The sequence below is a fragment of the Epargyreus clarus genome, unplaced genomic scaffold, assembly GCF_041222505.1.
Source record: "Epargyreus clarus isolate Ecla_fem2 unplaced genomic scaffold, WU_Ecla_fem_2.2 ptg000005l, whole genome shotgun sequence".
Lineage (NCBI taxonomy): Eukaryota > Metazoa > Arthropoda > Insecta > Lepidoptera > Hesperiidae > Epargyreus > Epargyreus clarus.
In genome coordinates this window covers 901919-914879 of record NW_027332213.1, presented here as the reverse complement: position 1 = coordinate 914879, position 12961 = coordinate 901919, and the positions used below count along the sequence as shown (strand labels likewise).

The 12961-nt window shown below is 33.9% G+C and overlaps 1 protein-coding gene across 2 annotated transcripts; it reads right to left on the bottom strand.

Annotated features, from left to right (window-relative positions):
* Positions 1–613: 613 nt before the first annotated feature.
* Positions 614–11213, bottom strand: LOC140757895 (saccharopine dehydrogenase-like oxidoreductase). Of its 2 annotated transcripts, none has more exons than XM_073093768.1 (9): positions 10951–11213; positions 9748–9913; positions 8847–9034; positions 7764–7893; positions 7136–7223; positions 5020–5106; positions 4250–4640; positions 1300–1394; positions 614–1021 (listed from the first exon to the last, which is right to left on the bottom strand). In XM_073093768.1, the coding sequence occupies exons 2-9, from the start codon at positions 9911–9913 to the stop codon at positions 910–912; spliced, it is 1257 nt and encodes a 418-aa protein (XP_072949869.1). In that variant the 5' UTR covers positions 10951–11213; the 3' UTR covers positions 614–909. The 2 variants fall into 2 exon arrangements, with proteins under 2 accessions (XP_072949869.1, XP_072949870.1); XM_073093769.1 differs by lacking the exon at positions 10951–11213 and adding an exon at positions 10021–10147.
* Between the last annotated feature and the right edge of the window lie 1748 nt (positions 11214–12961).

Here is a 12961-nt window from a genome sequence, read left to right as displayed (position 1 = left end):
GATATTATACTTGACCATTTATGGCCGGTGGCATCTGTAGACCACGATAGGCAACTATTTTGATATTATTCTGATATTAAGTCCGTAAATATATTCTGTATGATGGCTTATAATGATATACCTTTAACTAATGTGCTTAAGTGCGAATGATTTTGTTATTATTTTTATATTGAAATGTATCTATTTTGTAATTCATTTTATTTATTTTATAAATTGTTATTATTAATTTGTTACTAAAAATTGTAATGTTTTGAGTTCCAATACTTGGCTCTTACAATTGGTTGTCGACGCGTACAAACCTCGCACGTAGTGTTTTTTGGCGAACATGTTTTAAATGTTGATTAATGAAAGAAAACTTTGCGACTTATCACTATATGAATACAAATTGCATACTTTCTTTGATAATATTCACTTAAAATCTATAATGTAACAAATGGAATCAAAGTCAAGTTTCGTCGAATAATTTTGAGGTTTATATGTGTCGCAGACGAATAAAATTACAATACATAATTCATTATTTGTATTTATTTATTCCAAGCAACAATTTTGTATTACAATACATTAGGTGTATTTTAAAAATTAATTATGCATTTATGTACCTGGTTGTTTGATAATTGTGATCTACACATTCGAATGGAAACTTCAGATCTGTATTCTATTAATATGTGCATGTACTGTGCTATGTTTTTAAATATTCAATGATATTAGATGTTATAATAATATACTTTACTAAGTGTCTACTGATAACCAAACCAATATTCATCTAATAAAATAAAATTTAAACGTATTTTTTATTTTCTTCAACCTTAGATACAGATACTTAGATGTAACTAAAAGTTAGTATTTAGTAAGATCCCATTTTTGAAAAACCATTCGTTAGTAGAAAACCGTAAATTATAATTTATTCCCTCAGTGGATTTTTTCTTTATCATGAACTATTTCGAATGCCACTCCGTTTTCTTGAAGGTTCTTCAGAAGACTGGTTTTATTGAATGCTATGCCGGGCGTAATAACTCCGCCCCTAGAAAAAAAGATGTTTATATCAATAGAGTACCAAGCTAAATGGACGCTCATAAATATATATTTCAGGACCTAGCTGTGTGTAGGAGGACCGTAGTATGTAGACTAGTATCTATCTACCTGATGGCGCTTAGCTTTATTCAATACTAGACCTACGGACATTTGCAACATCAGAGGTGTCGAGAATACACCGCTAGGTTTGGCGGAAAGCTCTTTTTGCACCTTAAAAGACTTCATTGAATAGCTTAACAATAAAAAAGTATATTGGTGAGGTCTTACTCGGTAGGCATTTTGTCTTTCTCCTCAAGGATGGCTATGGCGGAATACAGCACTCCCATAACCGTCATTCCGTAGCCGGGATTTTTGCCTGACACCTGTAAAAGTCATTTTACTTCTTACGTTAAATGGAACGAAAGTCATAAATAGGAATTAGGTTCCATCGGGGGACTAAGCTCTTCTGAGGCCCGGGTCCGTTGAATGGAAGCCAGGGGCGGATATTTTTTTTTGCGCTGATATACACACATTTCACACATTGTTTGGTCCAGACGAGCTTTTTTCCCTGCTTTTTAGTTCGGAAGGGTTAGCAACTGTGATTGCCCCCTCAGGACTGAAGACCTGCCAAAACACCACCAAAAACGAACAAATAGTGGTTTTTTCCCTTTAGAATCATACCTACTCGTTTTATCTTTCAGAATGATTACTTTTAAATTCTTATACCATGCAGTAGTACAGTGTAACGGTAGGAGACACAAACCTAAGTGCTTATGTAATAGATTGGGCTTTAAGAAAATCCGGTTATGGTATTCAAGTAGTAGAAGATAAGCATACATCAAAAAAATAACTGGTAGAAAAAACCAAGTCTCTACAACTCCACTTCTACCGTAAAAAGTTGTGAGATCCATGTAATACCAAGTCTAGTTTTTTTTATTCAGTCCCTACTTAAGGAAAGAAAGAACAAATTTTTATTCACATAAATTCAACACAGAAAATGAAATAAAAGGTTATCTTGTTCAATTTTAATAAATCTTTTTAAACATGTTACGTATTTATTCTGGAAGAAGGGAGTGTTTACCAAAGGCAACACATTTGGGGAGGAGTTAGTGTTTTTGTATTATTTAACGTGTATTTTTTAAAGAAACACAATATACCTACCTTAAAATAAAATTTGGGGCCCCGGGAGGCATTTCAAAGACCATCTTGACTTTTTTGTATATGATATTGATATATGATATTTCTTTTTAATGCGGGTGAAACTGAGGGGCACAGCTAGTATAACATATACAACAAAACAAAAAAGAGAAGGATAGAAAAATACACTGAATTATTAACGACCGCGAAAGGGGACAAAGCTCAGCTTGTGCAGTGTGCAAATAAACTGCATCATGATTCATGGTGCTGATTTTCAGTTTGCATCATGCGTCCGAGCTACTTGGACGGCTGTCTGCACGCCTACCGTCTGTGCATTATTACTTGCGAGTATTGTTCGTCGTTATGTTTCGGAACACAGTAGAATAAATATGTGTTGTCGACAAGTGTATCAGAAACTAAACTACTCAATTCACATTTAAAGTACGGTGAGTGTCTTATATTACTGTTAACTCATAGTATAGGATCCCAGTATAGGACGACCTTCACTGAGCTGGTTAATGGATAAAACGTTTCTTATATCAAATTATATATGTCAGTTTTTTTTATAATATTAAAATATATATTTTATGTCAAAAAAAAATATGTGTAGTCCAAAATTACACTTTGTATGTTTTAAAAAAATTTAACATTTTATAAGTTGATGTTTCGAAGGGTTTAATAGATGTCAAATATGAAAAAAATATTTCAAAACAATCATGCATCTAGTATAGACAAAATTTGCTTTTTATAGTATGTAATTTAGACTTAATAGTTTAAAAGATATTATGAGCTTAATACTTTGTACCTACGCCACGCCTACCGTAATAAAGTTTTACTGTAATAACATACATAGTAAGAAATGGGCAATACGATATTTTTATATTATTATTTCTATCTGTAATAACGTAATTAGTTGTTATTTTGTTTTTATTGTTCAAATAATAAAATCTTGCACCTATACTTATATCTCTGTACTGTTTTTAGGCTCTGAAGAGAAGGATGCAGATTGTTCCAACACTTAGTGGCCACCACCTGAAGTTGCCCCTGAAAGTAGCTGAGCATTAGGACGGGTACCACGACTTATCTGGAGGTGATCGGGTTCTATTCTTTAAATAGTATCTAGCCCCGATAGCTTATTGAATAGATATAAAGGCGGAATCGTTTTTATAATACTAAATATTACTGCAGCAGGATGTCCTACCTGCGGCCTGCGGAGGTCCATTTTCAGTATGTTTGCGATATTGATGTACGGAGTAACGTGGGAACGAGGTGGGATGGTACAACAAAGCGCAGGTATTCTGTACTCGTTGGATGACTTTGATAAAACAAAGGCTTCACAAAGGTTAATGCGCAATGTTACTTAGGTAATTCCTTATACGGTATAACATTTTGAGTTTATAATGGCAGTTACGTATAATGTTCAAGATAATAAGCTTCTCGAATCAGAGATTTCCATCCATGGTGACCCCAAACTTCGTGCCTCTGACAGTCTTTCTATTGGTTCATCATTCAAATAACTAATGGCCGAGCTTTTTGCGGATCTCTGTAGATGTTACCATAATCAAAAATTTTGTTTATTTTTCGGATGCAATACTAAGGCGTAGCTTTCAGACCACATGGCAATACGATCAAACCCAGAATTTAGTTTCGCTCTAGGTTTGAATGAGGTGTATGTTTATAAGTCGTCTGCATATACATGAAATTTGCAAGACTTATTATTCTTTACATTAATGATTATTTCTTGTATCTGCACTGTATTTAATGAAAAGGAGAAAACCTTACATGAACACATGTGGTACTCCTCGATTAATATTCTAGGAAGATGACTAATTTTTTAAACTATTAGTACCTTATTGAATTAGATGATTTGGTACGATAAAATCAATCTATTTTTTTAACCATATTTTTAATATTGATATGGTCCCATAAGATATTGTTAGGTGTGCTAATTGTGTAATTACTTAATACAGAAGGTCCCCATACGTAGGGACTGAATATTAACCGAGTTGCTATTTCATGTTTCTCACGTTTTTTATGGTAGAAGAACTGAGTTTCAAGACTTGTTATTTACACTTTATGTTTTTGATGGCATAGTATTTACCTTTGCAATCTTAGTTTTTCTAGGCGGCAATGAATCAATATGTGCTTGATCGTTCTTGTCCCAGCCAACACCGCACAAGGTGAATTCATACCGCGCGTTCTCAATCACATCCTTCGAAGGTTTATTTTTGATAACACCAAAAGAGAAGATGTTCGAATAATTCAAGACAAGATTTCTCGTTAATTTAAACTGGCTCATGATGAAGAGAAAGACAATACAAAGTGCAATCGTCAAAGCACTTATAAAAGACTGGAATTTGATGTAAGTTTTGGTCTGAGCTGGTCTGATATGGTCCTTTTCATAGAAGTAGCGCTGAGTCCGGTACACTGCGGCGGAGTCGTAGCTTGGCAGCGGCAAGCACCAGCCGCCAAGACGTTTATGAAGGGGGAATCTGGAATGTGTTTTTCCGATTATTTTCATGCATATCAAAGTTTATGTAGATAGTGACTGGTCTAAAAAAATAGTCAACGTCTGAGAGATTCCGTACTTTGGAGGGTACGTTAAGTCGTTGGTGTCTATTGTCATCATTAGATAAACAATCATATTTTAATTATGTTGCTGTTTTTGAAATGGATTCGTAATATATCATGTACCTTAGTAGCCGAAATACTGTTTAGATTAGAAGACAACAGCATAATTTCTATACATGCATCTTATAACCTCAGACATGTAGGTATCTTATAACGTCGTTCATTCGTCCCACGCCACTATTTAAAAAGATAAAAATATATTATATAGCATAGATTTCGTTACTAATACTAGGTACATACCTGTGTTTTAATTGAGGAGCAAACTTAGGCAGTGGTGTTGGGTATATCTTCTTTCGCAGCCTATGCATCGCCAAAAAATGTGGAAAGCTATTAAAAATATAAAATAACAATATTAGGTAGGTACTTGCTTAATTTTTAATAAACTTATTCATTATTTTATATATAGACTTATGGAAAGTTACTGAAGTAATCATGATACCAAAACCGGAGAAACCGCAATATGACGTTGCATCATACAGACCTATCTCCCTATTACCTATAATGTCGAAGGTCTTTGAAAGAAGAAGCTACTGTTAAAGCGACTCAAGCCCATATTGGAACATAAAAAAATAATACCAGACCATCAGTTTGGTTTTCGAGAAAAACACTCCACAATTGATCAAATTCATAGGATTACCAATACAATAGAGAAATCATTAGAAGAGAAGAGAGTCTGCTCTGCAGTATTCTTAGATGTAGCGCAAGCCTTCGATAAAGTCTGGCATGAAAGTTTGATATTAAAGTTAAGAGAAATGTTACCAAAACAATTCTCAGACATTTTAATATCCTATATCTCAAATAGAGCTTTCCGAGTGAGACAAGGAGAAGCATACTCCGATCTCAAGCAAATAAAAGCTGGAGTACCACAAGGCAGTGTATTGGGGCCGGTCCTGTACCTCTTATATACACATGTGACATTCCAGAAACAGAAAACAACATCTTTGCAACTTTTGCGGATGATACTGCAATCATAGCTGTTGGGAATGATCACGCTGAAGCAGCGGAGAAATGCCAATTTGCTATCAACAGAGTAGTTAACTGGACGAAAAAGTGGCGAATGAAGCTCAATGAAAGCAAATCAGTGCACGTCGATTTTACAAATAGGCATAATACCTATCAACCTATATATATAAATAATACACCCATATCATACGCAAATACAGCCAAATATCTTGGCATGACTCTTGATGCGAAGCTGCGCTGGAAAGCTCACGTCAAGAAAAAACGGGAAGAGATATAATAGCTAAATAATAATAAATAAAAGATAAAATAGCTGAAATATAGAGCTATGCATTGGCTGCTTGGGAAAGATTCCTCGCTGTCTACATACAATAAGTTATTATTATACAAACTAGTCTTAATGCCAGTATGGACATATGGTATTCAACTCTGGGGCTGTACCAAAAAAACTAATGCAGAAATTATTCAAAGATTTCAAAATAAAGTACTTAGGGGTATTGCAAATGCACCTTGGTATGTAAGAAATGAAGATCTACATCGGGACCTTAAATTAGACCTTGTCAAAAAAGTAATTAATACATATGCCGAAGGTCATCAAAAAAGACTTCATCATCACGTTAATATCGAGGCTATCCAGCGCCTCGATACAACGGACCTAGTGAGAAGACTCAAACGGACTAAACCCTTTGAGCTTGTGACATGACACAGTGTAGTGTTAGTGAAATAGTGATAAGTGAACATTATAGAACACAAGAACAATGTGTCTACTCCCTTATGTGTTAAAACAAAGAAGTGCGGTGTCAGAGGACGCCACCTTCATTATATGATTATTTAGCAGTTTAAGTTAGCGTAGAATTACTCATTAGTCACTTGGTACTTTATACAAACAAAAAAAATATATTTTTATATGTTTATATTAGAAATAGACAAGAATTATCTATGTTATCGAACTATATTTACCCACGTAAGGGCAACGTATCAGGAGAGTTGAGTCGTTCGTCTACGACGCTTAATTATTACAACTAAGTTTTATTATATTTCAATTATACTTCAATTATTAAGTGTCTAAGTAATTGCATTTTTTTTTATTTGAATTGAATTTTCATGGTTAGTTTCATTATTTTTCTTGATAAATATTTTTATGAATTTATTGCTATGGAATATTTTATTATCCTGTCGCATTTTATCCGGTTGATTGATTGAATTGTAGTTTTAAAATAAATTAATTTTGTTATGTAATTTTCAATTAGCTCTTATTTTTTATTCTATTTCATGCTGTTTGCAACTTTGCACCTATATATATATAAAGTGCATCAAATTGGATTTGTCAGTCATTAATTCGTTGGTGCAACTATTGATAAATAAATAAATAATTGTTGTTATTATAAGACCTCACCTGTGAATCAGAGATTGCCAAGTGCCAGAGTTTATACTGCCGTCTTGTAGGTCCGCGGTCATGTAACACTCCACGGAGTTCAGGACTCCTGTAAATGTTGCAATGTCCTGACATTGTAAATCCTTACCATCTTTATGAAAATATGGATACCCGGCGGGAATATGTTGTTAAATCGATCTACATATACAAATATGTGTATATTAAAAAATGTAATAATAATAAGAATTTATTACGATTTATTAATTTATAGTCTGAATAAATAGGTATGTTCGTTAACTTAATCGTTGGTCTTTATAACCGCACACCCAAATTGCAAATTTTTAAATAACTCTCACCAAAGAGTACGAAAGCTGCGATGAAAAGTGTGCATTTTCGACTTGTCTCTTGTTAACTTTAAGCCTGGTGCGGGTATTAACGCTCAAGGAAAACATACTGAGGAAACCAACACATCAATTACCTATTAAAAATAAATTTTCATAAAGATGTGGGAAGTCTACTAATTAGCACTTGGCCAAAGCGTTGGTCTAGTTGCTGAATCTCTCACTCGGAGAGAAATAAGTTGATGATTATTTTGATGCTCTGGAACTCTTCCGTACAAAAGACTCTGAATTAGCTGGTTTGTACTCACCATCGAAGTTCTGTTGGAGGAACAGTACGCCCAAGTCTGCGGGGATGCTCTCGAATGCGCACGCGCTGACAATGTAAACTCCGGCCTCGCGAGCTTCTTGATCATACTTCAACTGCATCAGCTCGATGAACTACAAAATAAAGGTACCTCAGTTAAAGTATCTTAGTGACTTAACACTTTGGGTAGCAGAACCAGGTGGTATAGTTTTTTTTCTTTTTTTATTTCGGGGTTTGGGTAAAGGTATCGTTCAAGAGTGAAGCTTCTACCAGTACACTTATTTCTACAGTGAAATAGTTTTGCGAGTCGAAACACAAAAAGTTCTACCCCCTTCGAATTCACGTTCTTTTGTATCGTAAGTTAATAGAATCGTAACACGGGGGATTTACTTTCTCCTCAGGTGTTCCCTGAACTTTTGAAAAAAGGTGCATATAAACCTCATTCCAAGATGGGTATCCTCTGGTATTAATTCCATATTAGATATATACACTACAAAAGGCCATTGAGTCATTAGTCATTACGTAATAAGAATAACTATTTACTCTAAACACATTAGCATCCTTGAACAACCATGAACTTCCTTATTTATACCTATACCTATCTAACTAAAACCAAATAAACGTTATGGAAAATTTTAATCTATAAGCATTACATTAAGAGGACTGGATGAGTAAACGAAGCAGCTAAGAAGTTATTTTATAAAAAATAACGTATTGTTCTTGACAATGATATATATTTTTCGAAACAATATTTAAATTCATTAATGATAATATTTCCCGTGTATTACAGATTTGTTTTGAAGGACTTGGTTACAAACATGTGCTGTTTAACAATTGTTTTCCACTGTTAAATAAAGCTGATGGTAGCACTAGGCCTATTTAGGGCGTATTTATTTACAAGGGCGTAGATGCCCGCTGACTTCACTACATTTGAAGTGACAATTTTATTCCTTTGGAAAGGTATCATTATAGACTACAATTAAGAGCCCCTTTTCTATATGGAGTTGGTTTCAGATGTTCATGAGGAACCAGTGGACCGCAAGTTTGATTGCTACTAAACCGTATGACAATATGTACTATGACTCACGTTAGGCTCCCCACTGCAGTCGACGTAATGCGTTTTGCTTTGTATCGCCGCCCTTACAACGGCTTCTCCATGTAGGGAGTAGGGTCCGCAGCAACTCGCCAGCACCCTGGCCTGCTCGCACATGCTCTTCAGCGACTGCTCGTTCTGCACGTCCGCCACGATGGTCTTAATAGCTGATAAGTCTTCGCCTGTAGAAGATAATATTTATAACCGGTCTCATGCATTGGACTACCTGGACGTGACAGTTGTCTTTATATCAAAATAACGCATTTTTTTTAATGGAGATAGCTAACGAGCATGAAGTCTATCTGATGTTCAGCGGCTACTGGTAGATATATAACACGGTTTAAAGTTGGTCCATCTTTAATTAATATCTCAAATTAATATATTTACTAATTATCTAGTTCTTTAACAGCACGTTCAACATGTAGATTGACTAAATTCCTTATACGAGATACCTTAGGCTAAGTAGTTATGGTATTTTTTATCAATAACTGAATCCACAATCCTAATTTGTGGATTAAATCCGGGAAAGGGTCAACAACATGCATAAAATAATACCTACCTACCTATTACAAAGCATTTTATTAAGTACCTACCAACATACAATGTTAAATGAGTCATTGATATCCCACGTAATTATAAGAACATCTCAAGGAAACCCAATAGTTTCCAATTGGACACAACTTTGTAGGTAATTTAGAATTTTAGACAATGATCACAAAAACAGGTTATTGTAGTCGTTGTCGTTTTCTAAATTACAACTTACAAAAAGGTCTAGTCAGATACTTAAGTGGGTGAATTAAAAGTCAGAACAGTGCAGCGCTTAACATTGTTCTTATTAGGCAGAAATAAGAGAAGCACCTTCAAATGCCTTATGTGCCTACCACAACCTCCTTACCAGTCTTTTTAGATATCTCCTTCAGAATATCCTGAAGTTTGTCCCGGCTGCGGCCGGCCACGCCCCAGGACAACCCCCGCTGTTTGCCGATGCGAACCATCTCTTCCGCGGCATGCTTCCCCGTGAACCCCGTGGCACCAAATATCACCAGGTCTAAGCGCGCCATCTTGGGAATTGTAACATAAGTTTTTAATTTAAGAGTCGCCACGAGCACGCCATCGAATAACCAGTTGTTACAAAAATCACAAAAAAGCCAATTAAATATACCTATACATAGTTTGTTGGTAAATCCTACACGATTTTTATGTAGTACAAAAAGTGCAACTGCAACAACCAAGAACACACTACGGGAAAAAATCTATTGTATTAAAGCGCTCAACTATATAATAAGCTCCCAAAATAATAAAAAACTCATAATCTATACGTTCTTATATTTAATAAACTTTTGAAATAATCAAATATGTAGGTAGGTATATCCCTTTTACCAAAAATTTTGGGTAATTGAAAAGTCCCTAATACCTATGTTACTCTGTTACTACGGTTTTTCTGTTTGTTTATTTATGTACCTACGCTTTCTACCGATTGTTATTTTGATTAGAAGAGATAAATAAATATTTAAACAGTTATTGCTATAAAGATGTTGTGCAAATGTCATATAGGCACTCGAGAAAAGTGCATTTGAATCAGGCGTGTTGACGCTAATTCCGTAGCAGAATTTACGATTAGTGTGCAAAAGTCAGTGTAGCATTTTTGTATATGTAGGTAAGTTAATTATAACATATAAATCAATTTGATGATATGAGGAAATTATTGCAGAGTGGTCAAATTATTGAGAGTGGTTGATAGGTCAAACTTTTACTTATAAATTTAATAACAATATAAAAACAATACACAGTCTGATATTATGTGCTAAATGTAAACCTGTACAATATCGCATATAATATTTTTCAGTGCGATAATCTGTATGAGTATTAGCATTACGATTACCAACATATATTGTCGCGACGTGATCGTATTCTTGCTTTTCATAGATAATTATGAAATACAATTATTGTCATGTTTACAAAATAAACTAATTATAAGATCACCTTAATTACGATATTGTCACGCAAGGTTTATTATTTAACTTTATAAAACAATAAACCTAAGCATTTTAATACATTTTACAGCAATACTTTAAATTTATAAAATTGGTAAACTTACTCTGTTATCGATAGTACCGCAGTGCGCAACACAACACTCCTCGACCTTATCCAATATAACACTGATTGTGAACTGATAACTAGTATTATAACTATTGTGATTCCATGTGGAAAACTTCAGTGTTGACGTCTTAGAATTTTTTTCCTTAAAGTGTATAAAACTTTAAATATATTATACTGCAAAAATCTGAGAATAATTATAATTCAATAATTTGTTTTTCACTTATTAAGATTTGTAAATGTGCGTCACGCACGTGTTGTCTTATTGTTATCTCAATAACGACTGCCCGTATATTGCTTACATTAACTGCCACCTACAAATATATATTTTTAACCAACATTTAATACTGGAGCTCAGTGGAATTGCTCACGTCCAAGTAATTTCTTTCCACTTCAAAATTTTAGAGACAAGTAAACTCTAGGAAACTCCCCGCACTTATCTACCTATACCAATTGGGTAGGTATGAGGATATAGAAGTTCTTTATTTTTCAAAGAATTAGTTAGTAGGTACATAATTTGCTACTAAAATACCCAAAGCAATTTATATTTTATTTATACCACGTACACCACACATAAAAGCATAACATTATGGCAACACTATTATGAAAAACAATTAATAAATATGACGGTGACCAATACTCATGTATTTTAAGTCGCGGATGTAAACTATAAAACTGGTCTCAATATAACATTGACAGGCTTTGGCGTTGACCTTGACCTTGTCGTATTATATATAATTAGTTTCAAAGTATGTATAGTAATTATTGCACGTTGTGGGTGATTACTGGCGTCGCTTTATAGATAAGGGTATGTTTTTTTTTATAAATAAATACAATTGTTAATGATAATTTAAGCAGGCATAAGGCACTTTTATTGATAATTCTCTATGCCGGTTGCCTATTAAAAAAAACTGGCCAAGAGCGAGTCCGATTCTCACACAAAAGTTTCTATACGTTAATTAGAAGAAATATATTGTTTAAGTTAAAATCACTTTAAACTAAATAAAAACTATGATGATTGCTTTCACCAATAGGTACTAGTATCTATAATATTTTAAAAATATTACTCGTCGCTCGATAACTTTAAACTCGATACGTATTTGTTAGCGAAGTAGAAGTCAGTATGAGACATTTGTAATTTTGTAAATTCACAGCCTTCGACTTCGAGGTGTGACTCGAAGGTTGTGATAATGTATGAGGACATAAATAGGTAGTAGTAAAGCTAGCAAGTCACCTGTGGCAGACTTCAGATAGGACACTAATGTTTTCTGGGGTTGATTAGAGATGTCCATGGGTGGCAGTAGTCACTTAACATCAGGAGACCATAATATGTTAATGGTTATGTTCAAAACGTAAAACACATTCTTATCCTATGTTCATCTTCTGAAACCAAGATTCATGTTAATAATAAACATGTAATTAATTTAAATTCAATTGCATTCAAACGCATTTTGAATTAAAATATTCACACACGTTTTTCATCTTTATACATCTATTTAAAATATGATTATATTGTTTTTTTTTATTTAGTTTAATAATTAATTTCGTTATCCTGACTATTTTTCCTCGTTCTCATTTTATCGTATTCAATTTTATATTTTTTACTCCTTAGTAAAAACGCTTCTCGTTTGAAGCAGTAAAGTAGCGACATCTATTGTGATTTCAAACAATTACTTGATATGCTGAGTGAACGTGAAACAGGCGAAACTACGTACCGGTCTATTACAGTACGGCTACGAAATGATTTGCATAACGTTCTATAGATGGCGCCCGTTGTATAATTATACGGGTTTTAAAGAAAGTTCTAGTTTATAGGAGTTAATATTGTACATCAGTATTTAGTTTAATCCACTTGTAACTTTGTAGTATGTAGGTATAGGTACGGAATCATAGAGAACTATATACACTTAATTCTGCAGCTGTGTTGATAAAGCAGTTAGTAATTTTTATAATCAGCTTTTTGGATATCATTAAATGATATCCAAAAAATGAAATGTTCATTTATTAAACAT

Excerpts from the sequence above, each read along its gene's own strand:
- LOC140757895 (XM_073093768.1), bottom strand. The coding sequence starts at position 9,913 with ATGGCGCGCTTAGACCTGGTGATATTTGGTGCCACGGGGTTCACGGGG. Across the intron at positions 7,224-7,763 it reads CCTCCAACAGAACTTCGATG|GAGTCCTGAACTCCGTGGAG; the intron begins GTGAGTACAAAC and ends CAACATTTACAG. Across the intron at positions 4,641-5,019 it reads GCTCCTCAATTAAAACACAG|ATTCCCCCTTCATAAACGTC; the intron begins GTATGTACCTAG and ends AACACATTCCAG.